This window comes from Camelus bactrianus, chromosome 22 (genome assembly GCF_048773025.1).
Source record: "Camelus bactrianus isolate YW-2024 breed Bactrian camel chromosome 22, ASM4877302v1, whole genome shotgun sequence".
In the NCBI taxonomy this organism is placed as follows: domain Eukaryota; kingdom Metazoa; phylum Chordata; class Mammalia; order Artiodactyla; family Camelidae; genus Camelus; species Camelus bactrianus.
In genome coordinates, this window is record NC_133560.1 from 29,959,841 (window position 1) to 29,981,024 (window position 21,184).

The following is a 21,184-nucleotide window of genomic DNA, read 5'->3' on the forward strand; positions in this document are numbered from 1 at the left end:
GCTTCATAAATTTGAGAGGGCTTGTGTGCCCTTTTCCTTACTCACCTCTGTCACAGGCGCAGGTATTAACAGAGGCCCCCGGGGCCTAGAGCAGTGTCTGGGCCACCGTAGGCTCTCAATATGTGTTTGTTGATTGACTTAACAAATGACCCTGAAGTTTCTTATACGCAAATGGGAATAAGAAGGTCCCACCTCCCAAGTGAGAATGAGGGGTGGTCTGTGGTGGGAGATGGAGCCCCTGCCCTCAGCGAGACCTCAGTCTGATGGCAGAGATTTGTTCCCAATCTCAGTGGGAACTCTGCCTTCGAAGAGCCCATAGTCTGAGAGGAGAGACACCCCAGTCTGCTGGTGGTAGCAATCGTGGTGGCAATCAGAGAGACCTCAACTCCCATCTCTGGGAGTTTACTCTGTGCCTGGCCAGGCTGAGGGCTGTTCAGGTGCCATGTCATTTAAAACTGCTCCCCCCCCCAACTCCCGCCTCTCCCTAGGCCCAAAGAGGGTGAGGGACCGGCTCTGCCCCCTAGCTCCGCCCCCAGCTCCGTTTCTCCCCCGGGGTCCCTTTTGGCTGCCGGCAGGTTTCCCTGCTTCTTCCTGATCCTTAAGTCTGAGCCCACTTTCTCAGAAAAGCCATTTCTGGCCCCCAGCTGCCCCCCTCCCCACCAAACTACTCCCCACAGCGGCCCACTAGGTATTTGTTTTCGGGCTTTTCTCTCTTGGGCCCTCGGGGAATTGGGGGGGGCGATGTTTGCAGGGCAGAACGCGAGCCTCAGTTTCCCCGCTGGTTCCCGGGGGGAGGGAGGGAGGGAGGGGGTGGTCCCGGGCCGGCGGCCGCGGTCGCCAGGGCGCGAGGTGCGGGCGGACCGGGGGCGGCGGCGCCACCTTAAGGCGGCTCTGCCCGCGGCTCCCGGCCGAGCCCCGCCGGAGGGAGGCGGCTCCGCGCGGGGCCCGCCGCCCGCGCCTCTGAAACCGGCCGCGGCTCGCCCGACCTTCTGCGCCCGCCGCGCGCCCCCATCGCCGCCCGGCGGGGGCCTCGGCACCCCTCGGTCCCCGCGACCCCGCGCGCTCTCTCGAGGGGCGGGGGACTCCAGGGTCCCCTGCCCCACGCCGCCTGCCCCCTTCTTTCTCGGGCAGCCCCCCACCCCAGCCTCTCCCCCACCCCGCCGCCGCCTCGGCCCCCCCCCGTATCGTCAAGCTCCGGCGGCGTGGGGGGGCCTCCCGGATAGGCAGGATGTACCCCCAGGGAAGGCACCCGGTGAGTGGGGGCCCGGGCTGCGGCGGGTGGGGGCCGCGGGGCGTCCGGGAAACTCAGACCCCGGGGTCCACCCCAGGCCCCGCTTCAGTCCGGCCAGCCCTTCAAGTTCTCGATCTTGGAGATCTGCGACCGTATCAAAGAGGAATTCCAGTTTCTTCAGGCTCAGTACCACAGGTGAGGGGGGCGGGGGCGCCCCGCCCCACGGGACCTGGCAGCTCACCTGGGGGCTCACCTGGGAGCCCGGGGAGGGGGCGGGGTCTCCAGCGTGCTGGGAGGAGGAAGGGGCCTCCAGGGGCGCGGGAGGACTTCTGGGAGGAAGTGCAGGTGATGTGAACGCACTGTCCAGCGCTGGGATATTTTGAGCCTGGGAAGGGGTGAGGAGGGACTGGGAGCGGGTGAGGAAGTGGGGAAGGGGAGAATCTATCCCGTCACTTTGGAAACTGGCCCAGAAGGGGACCCCGGAGGGTGGGTGTCTCTGCTGGGGGACAAGGAGTGTGGGATCTCCATGCCCTCTCTCCTTCCCAGCCTCAAGCTGGAGTGTGAGAAGTTGGCAAGTGAGAAGACGGAAATGCAGCGACATTATGTCATGGTGAGGAGGGGTTATCAGACCAGGGTTGGGGTAGTGGCAAGGAGTGCTGGGCTGTGAGTGGAAACACCCAGGGTGTGAATCCCGACTCCTGGACCACTCTGGTCCTCACTTTCTCTCATCTGTAAAGTGGGCTGGTTGGGATTCCAAGCTCTCTCCAGGGCCCTCCCTGACCTTAAGAACAATGAGATAAGGATGCTCACTCTCCTGACCAGCATCCCTAAGGGGCCAGGGTCTCTGGGCACTGCCTACCTGTTCCCCTCTTCCTGGCCTGGGGAGAGTGGAGGGGGTTCTGCTTGCTGTTTGGAGCTCCCCCTCTGGGCCCCCATGGGGCTGGGAGGCTCTGGGTCCTGCTCTGACCCTTCCCCCAAGCCTGGGAGCTGTTGAAAGACCTAGGGTCACCCAGCCCAGCCAGACATCCATCGGCACAGTGGACATTGCTGGACTTTTCCTTTGCAGTACTATGAGATGTCCTACGGACTCAACATTGAAATGCACAAGCAGGTAACTGTGTGGGGGTAAAGGCGTCCAGTAGGGGAAGGGGGACATCTGGAAGCTGTGAGTTGGACCCAGTGCTCTGACAGTCCCAGACCCAGGGAACAGGGTTCTTAACCTGAAATCTCTGGGACCAGGGGGCCAGATTTCAGCTTCATGAAAAGAAATGGACTTCTGGAGACCTTGTCCAGCAGAAAGGCGAGTGGTGGGCCAGGGCCAGGGCCAAGCATCCCCTTCAAGGAAGGCTCGTAGCAGAGGTCAACAGCCAGGCCAGGCCAAAAGGGACTTCTGTCCCAGGAGGGGTCCAGACAGACAGTCTTAGTGGTTTCTTTCCATCTGACATTGGAGATGGCTCCTGAGGGTCTGAGATGGACCCCAAGGTTCTGTCACTGTTTTGAAGGTTCTGAGATTAACCATAATGATCTGAGGTTCTGAGACTGTCCTCAGCCTCTGAGTATGATCGCAAGGTTCTGAGTTAGACCTGAAGGTTCTGAAATTGATTCCCATTGTCCAAGATTAACCCCCAGATCCTGAGACTGACCTCGAGACGGCTTCTAAGGGGATGAGAGGGACCCCGAGATTCTGAGGTTGATGGAATCTCGGATTCAGTCCATCAGGATGTTAGAGTAGATGGACAGAGCCTAGGGTCAGGGCTTCCTGGCGGGTGGGAAGAAGTGGGGGTGGACTGGGAGTGCTTGGGGGCGCCTGCCCTGGCATGCTTCTTTGGGTCTCCTGGGTCTGATGTGGGTGTGAGGGGGCTGGTCTGCCTGGAGCATAGTGTGGTCTCATGGGTGCATGAAATAGACCCCCTGGTGGGGTGGAGGGCCTGGGGGAGGGCCCTGGCCCTGGGAGCCTGGGTCTACCCTCCTGGTAGCGGATGGGAGACACACCCTACCCAGACGCACACTGCATACAGCACCCCTGTAACTCAGGCAGAGGCGAAGCACAGGCTGACAAAACACCCCCTTCCCCACCCACAGACTTCCCCTCTGTTCAGCCTCTGTGGGGCACCCCTGCCCAGCCCGGGTCCTGGATGAAATCTTCAAGTAGAGCCACGCTGCTTCCATCCTACCCTCCATCCTTCTGACACCAGATGTGTGGATTTGCCACACACCAACCACTTCTCCACCTGACACCAGCTGGGTTCCAACACACTCCCCAGAGTCAGCGCAGATGGCACAGGGTCAGGGATCGGCCCCGGGGGACTGCCCTCACTTCAGATGCCAGGCGCAAGTCCAGGCTTCTGACCAACTGGATATAAATCAGGGCTCCCATGACCCACTCCTCAGGCTGATAATTTGCCAGAATGGTTCACAGAACTCGGGAAAGCTCTTACTTAGGATTACTCTTTTATTATAAAGGATATAACTCAGGAACAGCCCGAGAGAAGGGATACAGAGGGCAGGTAGGGAGTGAGGTTTGGGGCGGGCGCCGCCTCCCCGCTTCTCCACGTGTGCTCCTCCACGTGTCCACCACCACCGGAAGCTCTCGGAAGCACTTGATTAGGGATTTTTAGGGAAGCTTCATTACACAGGCACTATTGATTTCACACTGACCATTGGCAATTAACTCAACCTCTAGCCCCGCTCCCCTCCCTGGAGATCAGGGATGGGACTGGAAGTTCCAGCCCTCTTAGTAACCTCAGGTGTGGGTGATAGGGGCTTATTGCGAGTAACACAAGGTGCTCCCTCCCCTCGCCCCTGCTACTCAGAAACCCTAGGGTTTTAGGAGCTCAGTGCTAGGAACTGAGGCAAACACCAAACATGTTTCTCTTATATCACAGCATCACACCCTGAGTGTGTTGCACCGGGTCTCCCCCTGCTTACAGCCCCAAGGCGCAGGTGAGACCCAGAGAGGGCCCTTGCCCCAGAGAGCCCTGGGCCCAGCCAGGGCTCGAACCTGGGACTCCAGGTGGAGGCCCAACTTCCTCTGTTTATGCCGAACTCAAAGCTCCTCGGGGTTGCAGTCTGAGTTGGGCATCTCTGTTAAGCGGGTCTGGCAGGCAATGTACCTGTCCTGGTCTTCTGGCTCAAGGCTGCCCTGGACATCAGGTGGAGGGCCTCCTCACCAGGCTCTCAGTCTGTCCCGAGGCCCATGCCACACACCTGCACCTGCGGTGACAGCCCCACCACCACCACCCCAAGCTTTGCAAAGGCTTATGCAAAGGGTTATGCCCTGGAGTCGAGGTTCTGGATTGAGAGCCTTCCCCCGCCAAGCCTCCTCCTGATTTCTTCTTGCCAGGCTGAGATTGTGAAGCGCCTCAGTGGTATCTGTGCTCAGATCATCCCCTTCCTGACACAGGAGGTGAGTGGGCTTCGGGGAGGGGAAGGGGAGCTGGTTGGATGCTGCAGGCACTGGTTCTGCTGGGTGGCCTGGGGGCCTGAGCACTGGCTGGGGCAGGGCTCTAGGGATGAAGGAAGGTGTTGGCTGAGGGGGAGAAGGAGGCTCAAGCTTGCAGCCTGGCTGCCTCAGGCCAAATCCTGGCTGTGTGGCAGTGGACTAGTGCTTGCCCTCTCTGTGCCTCTGTCATGAAGTTTAGAAGAGTTGATACTTACCAGGTGGTATCTGATGCTGGGTGCTTAGTAAACATCCAATAAAAGTCAGTCCTTAGTACTCAGTGCCTACATGATGCTGAGTGAAATAAGCCAGCCAGGAAAGGACAAATACTGTGATTCCACTCACAGGAGGTCCCCAGAGGACTCAGATTTACAGAGACAGGAAGTAGATAGTGGGTCCAGGTCCTGGGGGAGGGGAGGGGGCATGAGTGTTTCATGGGGGCAGAGTTTCAGTTTGGGAAGACGAGACAGTTCTGAGATGGATAGTGGGGATGGCTGCACAACAGTGTGAGTGTGCTAAATGCCACTGAGCGGTGCACTTAGAAATGGTTAAAAGGGTAACTTATGTATTTGTAACCACAATAATATAAAAAGGTGGAGCTAGGGCAGATAAAACCATAGAGTGTGAGCACTTCTTTGAAACTTGAAAAATAAAGTTAGCCCTTAGAAGAATGCCCCAAACTGCAGGACCTCTGCACCCCCTGTTCCTGCTTCTGTCTGGAATGTTCTATCTCCAGAGAGACAAGCAGACAGATTCTCCCACAGGGTGGATACGCAGGGGGCCCTCATTGTGCTGGGGACCAAAAAAGTACTCATCTTGGTTTGGACCCCATGGAATCCGGGGTTTCTGGGCTGTTGGGATGGAGGGAGGTCCCGTCTGGACTCAGACTTAGAGATGGTGTCCGAAGCCCAGGGTGGGGACCAGGTGGCCCAGAGAGACAAAGGCAAAAGCTACAGGAAATAGGGTGCAGAGGCTTTAAAAGGAGTAAATGAAGACACATGCGTGCCCTGGCAAATTCCATCTTTCTAGACCAGGAGTTAGCAAACTACAGCCCCGGGGCCAGATCTCCAGCCCACCACCTGCTTTTTTAAATAAAGTTTTATTGGCACACAGCCAGGCCCATCCATGTCCAGATTGTCACCAGCAGCTTTCCCAAGAAAGTGGTAGAGTTGAGGAGTTTCAACAGAGACCCTCTGGCCAGCAAAGCTAAACATACGTAATCTCTGGCCCTTTGTGGAAAAAATGTCCAAACCCCTGGCCTAGACACACTGTCCCAGGTGGCCCCGTACAGGAGGGCCGGGCCAGCATCCCGGCACGTCCTCAGTGGGAACAGCCCAAACCCCTGTCATTGGGAGTGCAGGGACAGCAGGGGCCTTAGAGCAGACACAGGAGCGGCCAGCCCGGTGTGGCCATTTACGTTTGAAGGTATATTTCTTTTTAAATGTAGGATGTTAAATTTATATTTAAATTTGTATTGATTTAAATTAAATTAAACAAAGCATTCCGGTGCACCGTTGCACCAGCCACATTTCAAGTCCTCAGTAGCCACATGTGGCTTCAGCATCCAGCAGCGCCCTAGGGGACATCCTACCCCTGGAGGCGGGGGAGGCGGAAGGAGGGTGCGGTGAGGGCGGGGTGCACCTGCCTCCAGAGGCTGCCAGTTTGTATTTTTTGACCTGGGTCTTTGGCACATGGCACTGATTTATACTGTGGTTCTTTCCTGGGGTGGTGACTCTGCTCCCAGGGGACACTGGGTGACGTTGGGAACGTTTGTGGTCGTTACGACTCACGGGGCAGGGTGCCTGGCTTGGTTGGAGTCGGGGCCAGGGAGGCGCCACAGTCCCCCTGAATGGCCTGCTACGGAGGAGGACCCCGCCCCATGTCAGCAGTGCCAGGCGGGGGTGGACCCTGATTTGTAATGATCGGGTTTAACTGCACTTGAATGCTTTGTTTCTTTGTCTATGTGTTTGTTTCACGATTTTAAAAGGGAGGGGAGACAGAAAATAGAAATAGTGAGCACTGGTGGGAGAGGAGCAGGGCAGTGGCCGGGAGGCAGGGGCGCCAAGCGGACGAGGGGCTCCCCTGAGCGCGCCGCCCCCCCCCCGCCCCCGCCCCCAGCACCAGCAGCAGGTGCTGCAGGCCGTGGAGCGGGCCAAGCAGGTGACCGTGGGGGAGCTGAACAGCCTCATCGGGGTGAGTCTTCCGGCCCTACCCCACCGTGGGTGGTGACACTGGGCGTGCCAGGTGGGTGGCTGGCCTGGGCTCTGGCCACCCCGGAGACCTGAGGGCACCCCCGCTGCCTGGACCCTGTCCCGCTCGCCGCTCGCCGCAGCCTCTGGGGGGGACATTGCCGGGGGCCCCCATCTGCCCCTGGCCCACCCCCCTCCTCTCCAGCAGCAGCAGCTCCAGCCACTGTCCCACCACACCCCCCCTGTGCCCCTCACCCCTCGCCCGGCGGGGCTGGTGGGCGGCAGTGCCACGGGGCTGCTGGCCCTGTCCGGAGCCCTGGCTGCCCAGGCTCAGCTGGCCGCGGTCACCAAGGAGGACCGGGCAGGCGTGGAGGCCGAAGGGTCCAGAGGTGAGTGGGCGGCACTGGGCAGCTGTGGCTGGGGGCACGGGGGAGAGGGGGTGCCTGGAGAGGGCCACCCAACTCATCTCAGTGTGAGGGAGGGAGGGGGCCACAGGCTCCCACTGCGCTGTGTGTCCTTGGGCAAATTATCACTCATCTCTGGGCATCTATCTGAATGGTGCAAGGAAGGGATGGTCCACTCCTTGCAAGGGCACTGGAAGGAAAAGTGGGGGTTCTGAGCTGGGAAGGGGGCTTTATGCCCCGTAGGGGGCTATGCTCTGGCACCATGCAATACAAATGCCTCTTTCCTTCCCATCTCTCTCTTGACCTCACCCCCACGCCAGTGGAGAGAGCCCCGAGCAGGGTAAGTTGCAGGGCCCTGGGAACTTACCCTCTTGTCTCGCACTTGCCTTGTAGCCACTCCACTGTGGCTGAAGCGGCTTCTGCGCTCACGGGGAGACCCCCACCCCTGCTTTCACACTGTGCTGCCCGCAGCCTTTTGTGGGGGAGGGGGGATGCTCAGCATACTAGGGTTTTATTTATTTAAAATTTTCTTTCTTGAGCAATTTTTGCAATTGAATGAATGAATACATGCCTGGGTAGCATCCTGTCCATCCTTCCATCATTAATTTATCCCTCCTCCACTCCATGTTATTGACGAGAGCACTGCCCAATAGAAATATCACGTGAGCCCTGTAGGGATTTTTTTTTTTGAAATTGTTTTTATTTTGGAGTCATTACAGGTTCACAGAAGGTTGCCAAGAAATGTATGGGGGTCCCATGCACCCCTCACCCAGCTTCCCCCAATTATAACATCTTGCGAAACTAAAGTGCAGTATCGAAGCCAGGAAACCAACCTGGGTGCAACCCACAGACTTTATTCCCACTTCAGGGTTTCACATGCACTCGTGTGTGTGTGTGTGTGTGTGTGTGTGTGTCTACGCAGTTTCAATCACGTTTCACTTTGTGTGAACATCACTGAAATTTTTCTAGTAGCCACAGTAAAAAAGTTAAGTGGGTGAAATGAATTTCAATAGCGTTATTTTACTTAACAGAATGTATGTAAAACATTTCAATCTGTAATCAGCATAAAAAACTCTTCATGGGATCTCTTCCATCCTTTTCATGGTCCCAAGTCTCCAAGATCCTAACGCGTATTCCAGTCAGAGCTCATCTCTGGTGACCCCCAGGGAAGGGAGGTGATGTCTGTGGGGAGATTTGTGGTTGTCGCAACCATGGCGAGTCTGCCCTGGGAAGGTCCCATTTCCCAGATGGGAAGCTTGAGGCACAGAGCCTAATAATGGTGATGGGGACCCTCGGTTTGGGCCAGGCCAGGACACGGTCTGGGGGCCCAGGGTTCCGACCCTTTCCCCTGCCTGGCCCCTGTGTCTCTGCAGAGTGCATCCCCCTCACCCCCAGAGAGTGTGGTGGAAGAGGAGCGACCCAGTGGCCCCGGGGGCAATGGAAAGCAGAGAGCTGAGGAGAAGGACCTGTCAGGACCTTACGTGAGTCGGGGGCACACGCGGACTGGGGGTGGGGTAGCGAGATGGACAAACCTTAGAGGCTGATTGGCCCTGTGGGGCAACAGCTGGGAAGGAGGTGAGGCTGCCTCCTGGTCTCTGGTCTCTGGCTCTCCCCGCACTGCACAGAGGAGTAAACTGAGGCCATGGGGCACCTCTTGGGCACTCTGCTCCATCCCCTCCGTCCTCCATGAGAGACCCCCGCACCCAAGCTTCCCTTGTGCTGAGCGAATGAACCAAGCCCCAGGATCCTAACCAAACCCTCCTGAGGAGGTGCCGGGGGCATGGAGGCAAGGGGGCGCACCCAGGGTGAGCTCTCCCTCCTGTGTCCCCCCCAGGAGAGTGACGAGGACAAGAGTGATTACAACCTGGTGGTGGACGAGGTGAGTCGGGGTCCAGCTGCCTCCTGCTCTGACCTCTGGGACCAGGAGTCAGGGAACTCAGAGGTTGGGGCCCAGAGCAGGCAGTGGGCTCTCTGGGGTGTTGGGGGGCCCAGAGGGCGTGGGGTCCTGGTGTCCCCCTCTCTGGGATGGCTGGGATGCGGATGGCGTGGGGCCAGGGGAAGTAGGGAAACCTGGACACCCCAGGCTGACGCCCTCTCCGGAGCACAGGTGGGGAAGAGGAGCCCCAGAGAACCCAGGAGGGGGACTCACTGTGTGACTCTGGGGGCGTGAAGCCCCCTCCCCGACCTCACTTTTCCCCAGCTGCTCAGTGCGGGCAAGGAAGCCCAGCCCACATGTAGCCATTGCTGTGGGCGCTTGTGGAGCAGCTCCTGTCGTTACCACGTTTCACGGATGGGTCCCCTGATGCACAGGGAGGTTTTGTAATCGTCCCAACGTGGGGCCTGCGCCCAGCATAGCAGTGGGGTGGGACACGGGAGGTGTATAGGGAGGACCTCCCCTCCCCCACTTCACCCCCACTCCTCATCACCTCCCCAAACCCAGGACCAGCCCTCCGAGCCCCCCAGCCCAGCTACCACCCCGTGTGGAAAGGCACCCATCTGTCTCCCTGCCCGTCGAGACCTCGTGGACAGTCCGGCCTCCTTGGCCTCCAGCCTTGGCTCACCTCTCCCCAGAGCCAAGGAGCTCATCCTGGTAAGGAGTGGGGGCGGGGGGCCTTGAAACTCATTTTATTCATCCTGGAGATCTGGAAACAGATGCTACCACACTAGACGTGGAGCGATGAGAAATGGGCAAGGCTGGTGTGGCCTAGCACTCCCTTCGTGATTATTTTGCTGCCTTCCTAAAAACCACCTCTGCTTCATTCAGGTAATTTTTCCTAAGTGGACTCACTCAATTGAACCTCCATAAATATGGAAAGGCAACTTTGCAAATAATATTAAAAGACAGCTCACCATCTGATGTGGGAAACAAGGATCTTGCAATAAATAGGAAATCCGGTGGAAATAAACACAGTAAAACTAGAGAACTGGCAACTCAGCCAGGCAGACTCCAGCCCTGGGGGTGGGTGTTAAGGCCTTTGAGAGATGATGGGGGACATGCCAGCCCTGACTGGAGACGTCCGTGCAAGGAAAGATGATTAATATTGGAACAACTTCTCCTTGCACATCCTGACGTTTAATGGCAGGTGTATGTAGGGATCACCTAAGAGAATTCGCAATTCATCTCTGTTTATCCCTCCCCTGAAACCTTCCCCAGACCCCTGCCCTGCACTTACCAGGGAGACTGTGGTCGGTTTCTAGGCCTCCCCTCCCAGCAGGTTGTCATGGCAACTGTCTAGGTTGGGGCTCCCAATGCATCTCCTGTGCCCTCCTCCCACTCCAAGGAGACACAGAGTGGGAGGGGCAGTGCTGTTCTAACAGAGAAGCCCCTGGTAGGTCCCTCTGTCCACACGTTGGCCCCATCCACCCCCTCTCGTGGGTGTGCAAGTGTGGCTGTCACAGAACATGTGATTGTGCCCAGGGGAGACAGCAGCCCACACAAGACGAGGATGTGAAGTTTCTTGAAAGGCAAAGGAAGTGATGGCAGAACGCCACAGACACAGAGCTTGTTCCTACATGGTGGTCTGGCTTCCCCTCTCTTCAAGGGTCCCTGAGGAGAGGGACAGCGGTGGGGGGCACCCCTCCTTGTGGGGAGCAAGGGTGCTGGTCTTTCGTCTGGGAGCACACGGCGTTCTCCTACTTCAAGGACCCATCACAAAGTTGGTTCCTTGGCCATAAAGGATCTGACAGCCTCTGACTTTGTCTATCACCTTCTCTTGTGATCCCCACTGCCTGCAGGGTGTGCCCTGGCCCCTGTGGGCACCTTACCCCAGACGTAGGAATGTCTACTGCATTCCTGATCTATAGCTGCACCGGATACTTTATCTCACACACACGCGCGCGCGCGCACGTGCGTGCGTGGTTCTTGCAACAGATTGCATTGGTTCCTGTGTGTGCACCCCTTGGGCAGATGGTCAGGTGTCCACCTGGTATCCCAAGTGTGCAGATGCTCACGCGAGCCCTGTGCTCTGCTGTGGGGCCCATTCCCTGGGGAGAGGTTGCGCCTGAGGGGGGAGGCGTGCAGACCCCTCCCGGGAGCCTGGGCCTACCCCAGGTGTGCCTGCTCCCTTCTCCCACCCACCTTCTGCCAGGATCTGTGGGCTGCAAGGCGCCAGGTGCCTGGGGGCATTCAGTCCTGCCCTTTCTCCCCAGAACGATCTTCCTGCCAGCACCCCTGCCTCCAAGTCCTGTGAGTCCTCCCCGCCCCAGGACGCATCCACCCCTGGGCCCAGCTCCACCAGTCACCTCCGCCAGCTCGCGGCCAAGCCAGCGCCTTCCACGGACAGTATTGGTGAGTGCCTGGGGGTGCTGTAGAAAATGGTAGGTGGCAGGGGGTGCTCTGGCCCTGGCACTGCCCTGCTGTTTCCATGACTCTGAGCTAGCTGCTGCCTCGCTCTGGGTGTCAGTTTCCTCGTTGTCTTGCCTCAACGAGGTGCAGGGATGGGGGGACACTGAGGCCCAGAGATGGAGAAGTGACTTACGTGGGGGCTTTGGCCCAGTGCCCTGGGAAGACCAGTTAGACAGTCTCAGGTTTGAGGCCAGCTTTGGGCATTCGCCAGCTGTGTGGCCTTGGGCAAGTGAGCTGACCTCTCTGAGCCTCAGTTTCCCGCATTATTAATTTGGGGATGACAGCGTTCTTCTTTTCCGTCTTACCTCCTGGCTCTATGCTGGTTCCAGAAAGAAATCAGCCTGGGAACTTGCTTCAAGAAGCTCCCAGGTCGGGGGGGGGGGTGGGAACAGACCCCAGAAGTCCTAGCCCTGTGTGATCAGGGCTGGGGTAGAGGGAGCCACCCAAGATGGGCAAGATTGGAGGCTAGGGGTGGAGTGGGGAAGCTCAAGGATGTTCCTGAGATGTTGCTGGACATTGATTCTAGATTTTTGAAGGATGAATAGGAGTTCAGCAACTGAAGAAAGAAAGGGAAGGGCATGTCAGCCAGAGGGAACAGCATATTCAAATGTCTGGAGATGGGACGGGGTATGGTGATGCTAGGCCAGAGCGTGAGAGCCCCAGAGCTCCCCTAGGCAGTGGAAGGCAGGATCTGAGTCCAGCATACCTGAAGACCTGTCTCTGTCTCTTCTTGCTCAGCACTGAGGAGCCCCCTGACCCTGTCCAGTCCTTTCACCACGTCTTTCAGCCTGGGCTCCCACAGTGCCCTTAATGGGGACCTCTCTGTGCCCAGCTCCTATGTTAGCCTCCACCTGTCCCCCCAGGTCAGCGGCTCTGTGGTATACGGACGCTCCCCCATGGTGAGTCCTCAGGGTGAGAGATGCCAGGAGGTGTCAGCAGGGCCCAGGGGCTGGGGGCTGGGAGAAGCAGCCAGTTACATACAGAGAGACAAGGGAATAGGGCAAGGGAGGGGAGTCCGGGCTTGATACGTGCATGTGGGAAGACGATCTGAGGGTCTCAGTAGACCCACAAGCTTAATACAAATAAGCACCTGTGATTGTGGGAAAAGCCACTGTAATTATGTGGCATTAAGAGGAGCAGAGAGCCCCAGCCTTCAGCCTCCTAGCAGATGGTGTACAGTTGTTTGCCCTGAGTTTTAAGGGACTATGAGATTCTGGTAGATTGTGGAGGAAGTGTAGCCCAGGGAGAGGACTGGCAGTGACTTCTAATGAGGAGGAGGGGGAGGAGGGGCATGAGGCCCCTGAGCTGGGGCAGGGGGAGGAGACGGGGTCTGCGTGGGCCCCAGAGGGCAGTCCTGGGACAGCTGGGCGATAGTGAACCATCCTGAAGTGAGTGTAGACGCCTCCCAAGGGGATAAAACGCCTGTCGCTGGAGTTCCCCCAGGCCCGAGGCTGGGTGGGCACTTCCAAGGGGTAAGTTGTAAAACAGGGGTCAGCAAATGTCTTCTGTAAAGGGCCAGATTGTAAGTATTTTTGGCTTTGCAGACCAGTTGGTCTCTGTCACAACTGCTCAACTCTGCCTTTATAGCTCACGAGCCACCACAGACCACACACAACGGAATGGGCGTGTCTGTGTGCCAATAAAACTTTATTTACAAAAACAAGCAGGGAGCTGGAGTTTGCCGGCCTGGTTCTGAGCATTGGAAGATTCCTCAGAATCCTTCCAACTCTGGGGCTGTAGGATTCCCTGGCCAGAGACTTCCGAGTTCCCTTATGTGAAAACCTCTGCTGTCCCACCTGTGGGATGGGCAGAGGGAGGGCATCTCTGCTTTCTTGGGGAGTGGCTGATAAACAGATGGGGGGGGTCCTCTGATAAACAGAGAGGGATATGGCCAGTGAGCAGATGTGGCTTTGGGTCACCTGCCCTGTGACACCCAGTTGGCTTTTTGGCAGATGGCTTTTGAGTCTCACCCACATCTCCGAGGGTCATCCATCTCTTCCTCCCTGCCCACCATCCCTGGGGGAAAGCCGTGAGTACCAGGGTGGGGCCCCCTGCCTCCTCTAAGCTGCTTATATTCTGGGGTGGGGCTTGGGGTTCCTTGCTGCCTTTCCAGAAAGTCTCTTCTGGAAGATAATGGGGGCTCCTGGAGGAGCTCTCTGTATAGAGAGGTATGTATCAAGCAAAGTCTAGACCAGTGGTTCTCAACAGGCGGCAGGTTTGTTCCCTGCCCCACCGTCCCGTCCCCTCGGACATCTGGCATGTCTGGTGACATTTTGGCTGTTACGCCCGAGTGCTTCTGGCCTCCAGTGGGCAGGGCCCAGGGACGCTGCCTAGCAGCCCACCGTGCACAGGATGCCCCCTTCAGTGACCCTGAGCCAAGAGCAGCAGGACTTTCTGCCATGCTGGGAATGCTCTGCGCTTACTGCTGTCCGGTCTGGTGGCCATCAGCCATCTGTGGCTTTTGAGCACTTGAAATGTGGTCATTGCAACTGAGGGACTGAAATTTTTAATTTCTTTAACTGGCCCCTGTGGCTGGTGGCTACTATTGGCCAGCGTCCCCTGGAACTTACAAGGCGTCTTCCTGGGTTCTGTATTCCACAGACATTGGCTAAGTGCTAGCTTACCACGCACCAGGCCACAGCCAGACCCCTTCCTGTTTCTCACTCTGACTCACTTTTGATTCTGTGGTGCCTTCCCTAAACGCATAGGGGCACAGATGGGGAAGGCACCTCCCTGCCCTGGAGAGTGGGGGTTAGGAGGGTCCCCGCCCCCCCTCCAGGGCGGTCCCCTCCCTTCACGTCATGCCCATCTCCCGTCCAGGGCCTACTCCTTCCACGTGTCTGCGGACGGGCAGATGCAGCCGGTGCCCTTCCCATCCGATGCACTGGTGGGCGCGGGCATCCCGCGGCACGCGCGGCAGCTGCACACGCTGGCTCACGGCGAGGTGGTCTGTGCGGTCACCATCAGCGGCTCCACGCAGCACGTGTACACGGGCGGCAAGGGCTGCGTGAAGGTGTGGGATGTGGGCCAGCCCGGCGCCAAGATGCCGGTGGCCCAGCTCGATTGCCTGGTGAGTGTAGGGCAGAGCCTGACGATACATGGGCGGGACTTGCAGGCCAGGGGGCGGGGTTTATGGGCCAGTGGTTGGGGTTTATAGGCCAACCTTGGTGAGGCTTGTTGGTCAGTTTGGGGCTGAACTCAGGCCAACCACGCGTGAAGATTGTAGGCCAACAGGGGACACAATTTATAACCCAACAGGAATGGGGCTTATGAGCCAATGGGGCGCGGCTTATTGACCAATGGGGTGGAGTTTATGGGCCAACCAAGGGCGGGGCTTATAGGCCAAAGAGGTGGAGCTTGTGGTTTAAGGGCAAGGAGGTGATGGTTTACAGACCAGCCAGGGGCGGAGCTTACAGGCCAACCAGGAGTCGGGGGAGCCTTCTCTCACACACGCTGCCCCCCACCCTCCCCCTGCCCCCTCTGAGCTTTTGTTGGCCTGGCTGGGATGCAACCCCACTCCCTTGCTTCTCTCCCCTCCCAGAATCGGGACAACTACATTCGTTCCTGCAAGCTGTTGCCAGACGGTCGGAGTCTGATCGTGGGTGGTGAGGCCAGCACCTTGTCCATCTGGGACCTGGCAGCACCCACCCCTCGCATCAAGGCTGAGCTGACCTCCTCAGCGCCCGCCTGCTACGCCCTGGCGGTCAGCCCCGATGCCAAGGTCTGCTTTTCCTGCTGCAGCGACGGCAACATCGTGGTCTGGGACCTGCAGAACCAGACCATGGTCAGGTGGGTGGCAGGTGCCCTGTGACCTGGTGCAAGCCCCTGCCCTGCTGCCTCTGTGCTGTGGGAGCGGAGGAGTGGCCTGGGAGGATGTTGGAGCAGCACCAACTCCAGGAAGGACTCTTGGGCCCTCCTCCCTCCAGGCAGTTCCAGGGCCACACCGATGGCGCTAGCTGCATCGACATTTCCGATTACGGCACTCGGCTCTGGACTGGGGGCCTGGACAACACCGTGCGCTGCTGGGACCTGCGGGAGGGCCGCCAGCTGCAGCAGCATGACTTCAGCTCCCAGGTGCGGCACAGGGTCTGGCGGAGGCGGCATAGACGCTCTGGGAATCCAGCCTCCCTCCCTCTCCCCCGGAGGCACCCACTTCCCGAGGCTGGGCAGGACCCAATACCTGCTATCTGTGTCCGTCTTCCTTGTGCTTGAGACCAGTCTACAGCCCTTCCTCTTTAATTCTTCAAAGACAGACACAGGGAAACACAAAGGACCTAAGGGGTTCCTGAGACCCTCGGATCATCTTCCACGTGCTCTTGCCAAGCCACCCCCTGTCCATTGTCACTCCTTGTGTTGCTCCATTGTTTCTCCTCCCACTGACTCCACTGAAAGCTCCTGCCCGCCCCCCGTGGACTCACCGTGGAGGAGCTCCTGACCCCGGGGTACACATAGAGGCTGATGGAGGCGTTGGGCACAGAGAGGTCTCTGTTGACGCTCTGCTGTGGGAAGCCAGGCTGAAGGATGTGGTAAAGGGGCTGGACAGAATCAGGGGGCTCCTCAGGGCTGAGCAAAGAGTCAAGGACAAGTCTTCAGATACCCTGGACCCAGATCCTGTCTCCTACTGCCTTGGGAGGTGTGAGCTCCTTGGTCTGTCCTTGAAGGCGTCCATGCTCTAGTGTCACACATGCCCTGTGACACCTCTAGACCTCCCCACTTATTGTTCTCTCTGGCTGACATGCCTTTCCCTTTCTTTCTCCAACTGGTAAACTCCTACTCATCCTTCAAAACCCATTTCCAATTTGCCCCCTCCTTGAAGCCTGGTGGGAGCTAGCTCCCAAACTCTTTTTACCTCCTTTTCTCCTTAGCTTGAAGCCTTCTTTGATATGGAAATCAGGGGGTACAGGTGGATATAGTAGTCCACCCCCTGTCCCCAAAACTCAGACTGGGGTGCATATATAGCTGGTGATTCCACTCCATTCCATCTCCCATCCTGCCGGTCCCTGCTTCATTATACAGAAACCCTACCGTATGGCTGGGAACACGTGAAACCAGTCCTTCAGTCTTCTCACTGCTGTAAACTTACAGTGCTTTCCACGTGTGTCTTACCCACCAGTTAGACTTGGAGAGGCTTAGGATCGGGGAGGGTCTTACTCTTCCCTGTGCCCCATTTGAGGTCGGATACAGACGGCTGGGGCCACTGGTCCTTTCCAATCAGAGTAAAAAGAGGCGTTGGCACGTGGGGAAAGTTCTGAGCGGGGAGTCGGAAGGCCTGGTCTTTCAGGGACTTGTTGTGTGACCTTGAGCGAGATGTGGCCTCAGCTTCCCTCCCACCATCTGCTATGGGGGCAGCTCGTGTCCCCACCGGCTTCTCCCCCTCCATCCCGCCCCCTCTGCCCCCCATCCCAGAGCTGTTGTGCGTTCAGAGCCAGAGCGGATAATGGATGTGAGGCCCCGGGGTTCCGTGTAATTCTGATTAATATTAATGATTTGACATGCAGTTGCCTGCTGAGCTCCAGGCCCAGGGCCAGCTGCCTCTCAGCGTGGGGGCTGCAGCAGGAGAGGCTGGACCTTTCCCCTCCCCCTGGCCCCGCAGCTCCGGGCACCCACTACACCCCAAGGGGTTTTTAATCCTTTCTCTTCCGTCTTTGCCCCCAGATCTTTTCCCTGGGCCGCTGCCCCAGCCAGGACTGGCTGGCCGTCGGCATGGAGAGCAGCAGCGTGGAGATCCTGCACGTCCGAAAGCCGGAGAAATACCAGCTCCACCTCCACGAGAGCTGCGTGCTCTCCCTCAAGTTCGCCTCCTGCGGTGTGTCTGCCAGGGCGGGGCGCCGGGCAGGGGCAGGGCTGCCAGAGCACAAAACACAAAACACAGCAACAGCTGAAAACCCACAACAGAGAGCAGGATGCCTGGTTCAGTCTGAATCTTAGATAAACAAGAGATCGTTCCTTGGTGTAAGTACGTCCCAGGTATCTCCTGGGACATACACGGAAGGACACGTATTTGCTAGCATAAGTGTAGCTCCTCCCAAGTATTTTGTGGGACATACTTATACTAAGCAACAAATAATTTATGAGCATAAGTGTATCCCCAAAATGTGTGGGGCATATGTATACTAAAAAGCAGCTAGTTTGCTAGTGCGACTGTATCTCAAATATTGCACGAGATATACTAAATTTTTATTTATATTTATTCATTATTTATTTATATTTATTCTTTTAATTAATTAATTAATTAGTTAGTTAGTTTTATTATTATTTTTTTAATGGAGGTAGTGGGAATTGAACCCAGGACCTCGAGCGTGCCAAGGACGTGCTCTGCAACCGAGCTATTCCTTCTCCTCCCCTTTTTTAGTATAAATATTTCCTAAGTATTTTATATGACTTAACATATACTTAAAAAAAACCCCAAATAATGGAATACTTGGGACACACCTGTGCAGCAGTGATGCTGCCGACCTGAGGTTCAGGTGCAACTGGGTGCCTTGTTCTCATCCAGCAACTCTCTCCTGAGGAGGGGGTCCCCCTTCTTTAAGTCAGTTGCAGCCCTTTGGGGCCTTGGTCCCACCATCTCAAAAATGGCGGGAAGGCTGGATCCTCAGGTCTCCAAGGGGCATCGCATGTCCACAGATGAGGGCGGAGGTGCAGGAAAGGAGGCCAGAGGCCCGAGCAGGCTGCCCCATCTCTGCCTGCAGCCCCGGCCCTAGCCTCTCCCTCCCTCCCTCCCTCCCTCCCTCCTGAAGCCCCCACCCTCCCTCCCACCCCCAGGGCGGTGGTTCGTCAGCACCGGGAAGGACAACCTGCTCAATGCCTGGCGGACGCCCTACGGAGCCAGCATCTTCCAGGTACTTCATGACTGAGGTCCCCACCCTGGCAGGACGCCAGGTGCCTGGGGATACCGGATGTGGGGAGGGAGTTGAACAGAAGATCCTCCCCACCAGTGGGAGCTACTGAAGCAGGGAGGTCAGCCCGGGGCCGCACCTGGGCACAGCCTGCTTTTGTTTTGTTTCGGTTTTGGTGGGGGTAATTAGGCTTTTGGGGTTTTTAAAATTTTTTTCAAATGTGTTGCATTTTTTATTTATTTATGTTAGCGGAGAGGTAATTAGGTTTACTTATTTGTTTGTTTTTAGAGGAGGTACAGGGGATTGAAGCCAGGACCGCACGCATGCTAAGCATGTGCTCTACCCCTGAGCTGTGCCCTGCCCCGTTTTGTTTAACTGTGATAAAATGCCTATAAAATTGGCCCGCTCAACCAGGTCTAGGAGCTCAGCTCAGCGGCGTTAAGCACACTCACACTGTTGTGCCGCCATCCCCACCGCCGTCTCCAGCACTTTCCCATCTTCCCAAACTGCAGCTCTGCCCCCACGAAACACCGCCTCCCCAGCCCCGGCCCCACCGTCCGCTCTCTGTCTCTGTGGATGTGACTCCTTTAGGGACCTCCTGTGAGTGGGTTCACACAAGCCTTATCCTTCTGTGTCTGGCTCTGTCACTGAGCGTCACGTCCTCAAGGGTCACGCCTGTTGGTTCAGGTGTCAGAATCGCCTTCCTTTGTAAGGCTGGCGTTGTGCTGTGTGGGTGGACCACGTGGTGCCCGTCCATCGTCCGCTCATGGACACTTGAGGTTGTGCCCACCTTTTGGCTGCTGTGACTGTTCATGTACAGCTCCTTGCTCGATGTGTGTTTTCATGTCTCCTGGGCGGGTATCTCAGGGTGGAACTGCTGATAACCATTAAATTTTGGAGGAACTGCAGGCAGTTTTCCAGACTTTCCATTCCCATCAGCAGTGTAGGGGGGTTCTCTCGTCTCCCCGTCCTGGCCGCTTGTTATGGTGTCTTTCTTATAACCATCCTGCTGGACATGGAGTGGTTTTTACATTTGTTAAAGGGTTGTGTAAAAAAGAGAGAGAGAGAGACAATGTGACGCAGATTGGTTTACTGGCCAGAGCTCATTTGGACTTAGGTGAGCTTTCAGGCCAAAGCTTGAAAATTTACTATCAGATCTTTTACAGAAAAAGTTTGCCAAGTGCTGGTGTAGGTCGTTCTGTTCTAGCCTTAGCCTGCTGTGTGTCCCCATGCCTGGTGCACACCCTCTCTGAGCTTCCCAGGAAAGGGTTGTTCTCCTGTTCCAGAGAACAGAGAACCTGCTCTTCCCAGGAGCCTCATCACCTGTCCAGCGGCTCAGCTCCAGAGGACCTTTCTCTGGAAAATGTTTCACCCTCCCCCACCTCCCCGGCTAGGAGAGTCTGGGCTCCCCACTCTGGGCTCCCCCACCTGAATCCTGTCTTGGCCCCAACCTGGACCACAGGCTCACCCTTGGGGGCAGGCACTGCCCCAATCGCCTTGCCTCTTCCCTCTGAATGTCGTGCAGGTGGTCAGCAGCCTGGACCTTCTGGTGCTGGCTGGGCCTCATTCTCCCTTCTCTCCCTCTCCCCCTTGCCAGTCCAAGGAGTCGTCCTCTGTGCTGAGCTGTGACATCTCCGGGAATAACAAATACATCGTGACAGGCTCAGGGGACAAGAAGGCCACCGTGTACGAGGTGGTCTACTGAGACACCCTCTTCCTCACCCCCAGCCCAACTCTGGGGGGACGAGCACGAGGGGCCTCCTGGCCTGTGGTACCGTGAGCTCTCAGTCTCATCCTCCCCTGCTGGATGTGGGCCGGATGCTCAGGGGGACTGTGGGGAAATAAATGTATTTATCACAACTGCCTTTCTGTCTTGGCCTAGGGAGCTAGGCATCGTTATGAGGGAAGATCACTTTCTGGTGCTGGGGCTGTGGGTCAGTGGCTCTCTTTCTCTCAGCCTCTTTTTCCTTATCTGGACACTGAGGGAATTCATTCTGCATGAAATACTGCAGGGTGGACCATGAGAAATGGCTGTTGTATTGGGCCATGTGGTTTCTGCTGTGCCGTGTAACAAACGGCCCCCCAGATCTCGGCTGAAACAATAGACATTTATTTCTCACTCACATCAGTGTGGCAGGAGGGGCTCGACCCCAAGTAGGTGCTTAGGCTCCAGGATGGTGGAAGCTTTCACATCAAAGTGTAGCTTCTGGGGCCAACATAGCAGGGACAGTGAGTCATAGACAGCTTTTACAGCCCTGTCCCAAAAGCTTTACTGCCTGCTCTTTGGACAGAATCATCCTGAGATGCTGCCCACACAAAGTGGGGCAAGGGATGTGATGGAGCACAAAGCTATTTGGGGTGCATTCATGTTTCCTTTGAGACCCAGTGAGAAGTCCTCAGAGCTTGGTACATGATGCTTGGCCCACTGTCAGGTAATAAGCAGAGGTCACAGTCCCAGCGGAGGCGGGAGCTAAGAGAAGAGCTGTTCAGAAGAGTCATGGAAGGGTGTGCTAGGAACAGAGGGAACAGCATGTGCAAAGGCTCAGAGATGAGGAGTTTGTGCTGGTGGAAACCAGGAAGTTTGGGGGTGGGAGGGAAGGGGTGTTCCTCAACTCCAGCTCAGGCTGAAGCAGAGAATGCCCATGGCATTGTGAGCCCAATTTGGGGAGGGGTCTGTGGGGGAGGTGAAGCCATCAGATCTGGGTTCTGGAAGCTCACATGGGCTGCCACGAGGACT

The 21,184-nt window shown here is 57.1% G+C and overlaps 1 protein-coding gene across 3 annotated transcripts; it reads left to right on the top strand.

Moving 5' to 3' along the window:
- Positions 1–922: 922 nt before the first annotated feature.
- Positions 923–20,307, top strand: TLE2 (TLE family member 2, transcriptional corepressor). Of its 3 annotated transcripts, none has more exons than XM_074351171.1 (20): positions 923–1,252; positions 1,329–1,426; positions 1,778–1,841; positions 2,298–2,342; positions 4,575–4,637; positions 6,789–6,863; positions 7,065–7,248; positions 7,584–7,603; positions 8,637–8,744; positions 9,098–9,142; positions 9,704–9,853; positions 11,413–11,551; positions 12,347–12,507; positions 13,561–13,637; positions 14,429–14,678; positions 15,150–15,397; positions 15,535–15,682; positions 17,264–17,414; positions 18,349–18,450; positions 20,045–20,307. In XM_074351171.1, exons 1-20 carry the CDS (start codon positions 1,229–1,231, stop codon positions 20,074–20,076), a joined length of 2,184 nt encoding a protein of 727 aa, XP_074207272.1. In that variant the 5' UTR covers positions 923–1,228; the 3' UTR covers positions 20,077–20,307. The 3 variants fall into 3 exon arrangements, with proteins under 3 accessions (XP_074207272.1, XP_074207270.1, XP_074207271.1); XM_074351169.1 differs by having other exon boundaries at positions 925–1,252; positions 18,374–18,450; XM_074351170.1 differs by having other exon boundaries at positions 925–1,252; positions 7,068–7,248; positions 18,374–18,450.
- Positions 20,308–21,184: the final 877 nt, after the last annotated feature.

Excerpts from the sequence above, each read along its gene's own strand:
- TLE2 (XM_074351169.1), top strand. The coding sequence starts at position 1,229 with ATGTACCCCCAGGGAAGGCACCCG. Across the intron at positions 4,638-6,788 it reads TCCCCTTCCTGACACAGGAG|CACCAGCAGCAGGTGCTGCA; the intron begins GTGAGTGGGCTT and ends CCCCGCCCCCAG. Across the intron at positions 17,415-18,373 it reads CCTCAAGTTCGCCTCCTGCG|GGCGGTGGTTCGTCAGCACC; the intron begins GTGTGTCTGCCA and ends TCCCACCCCCAG.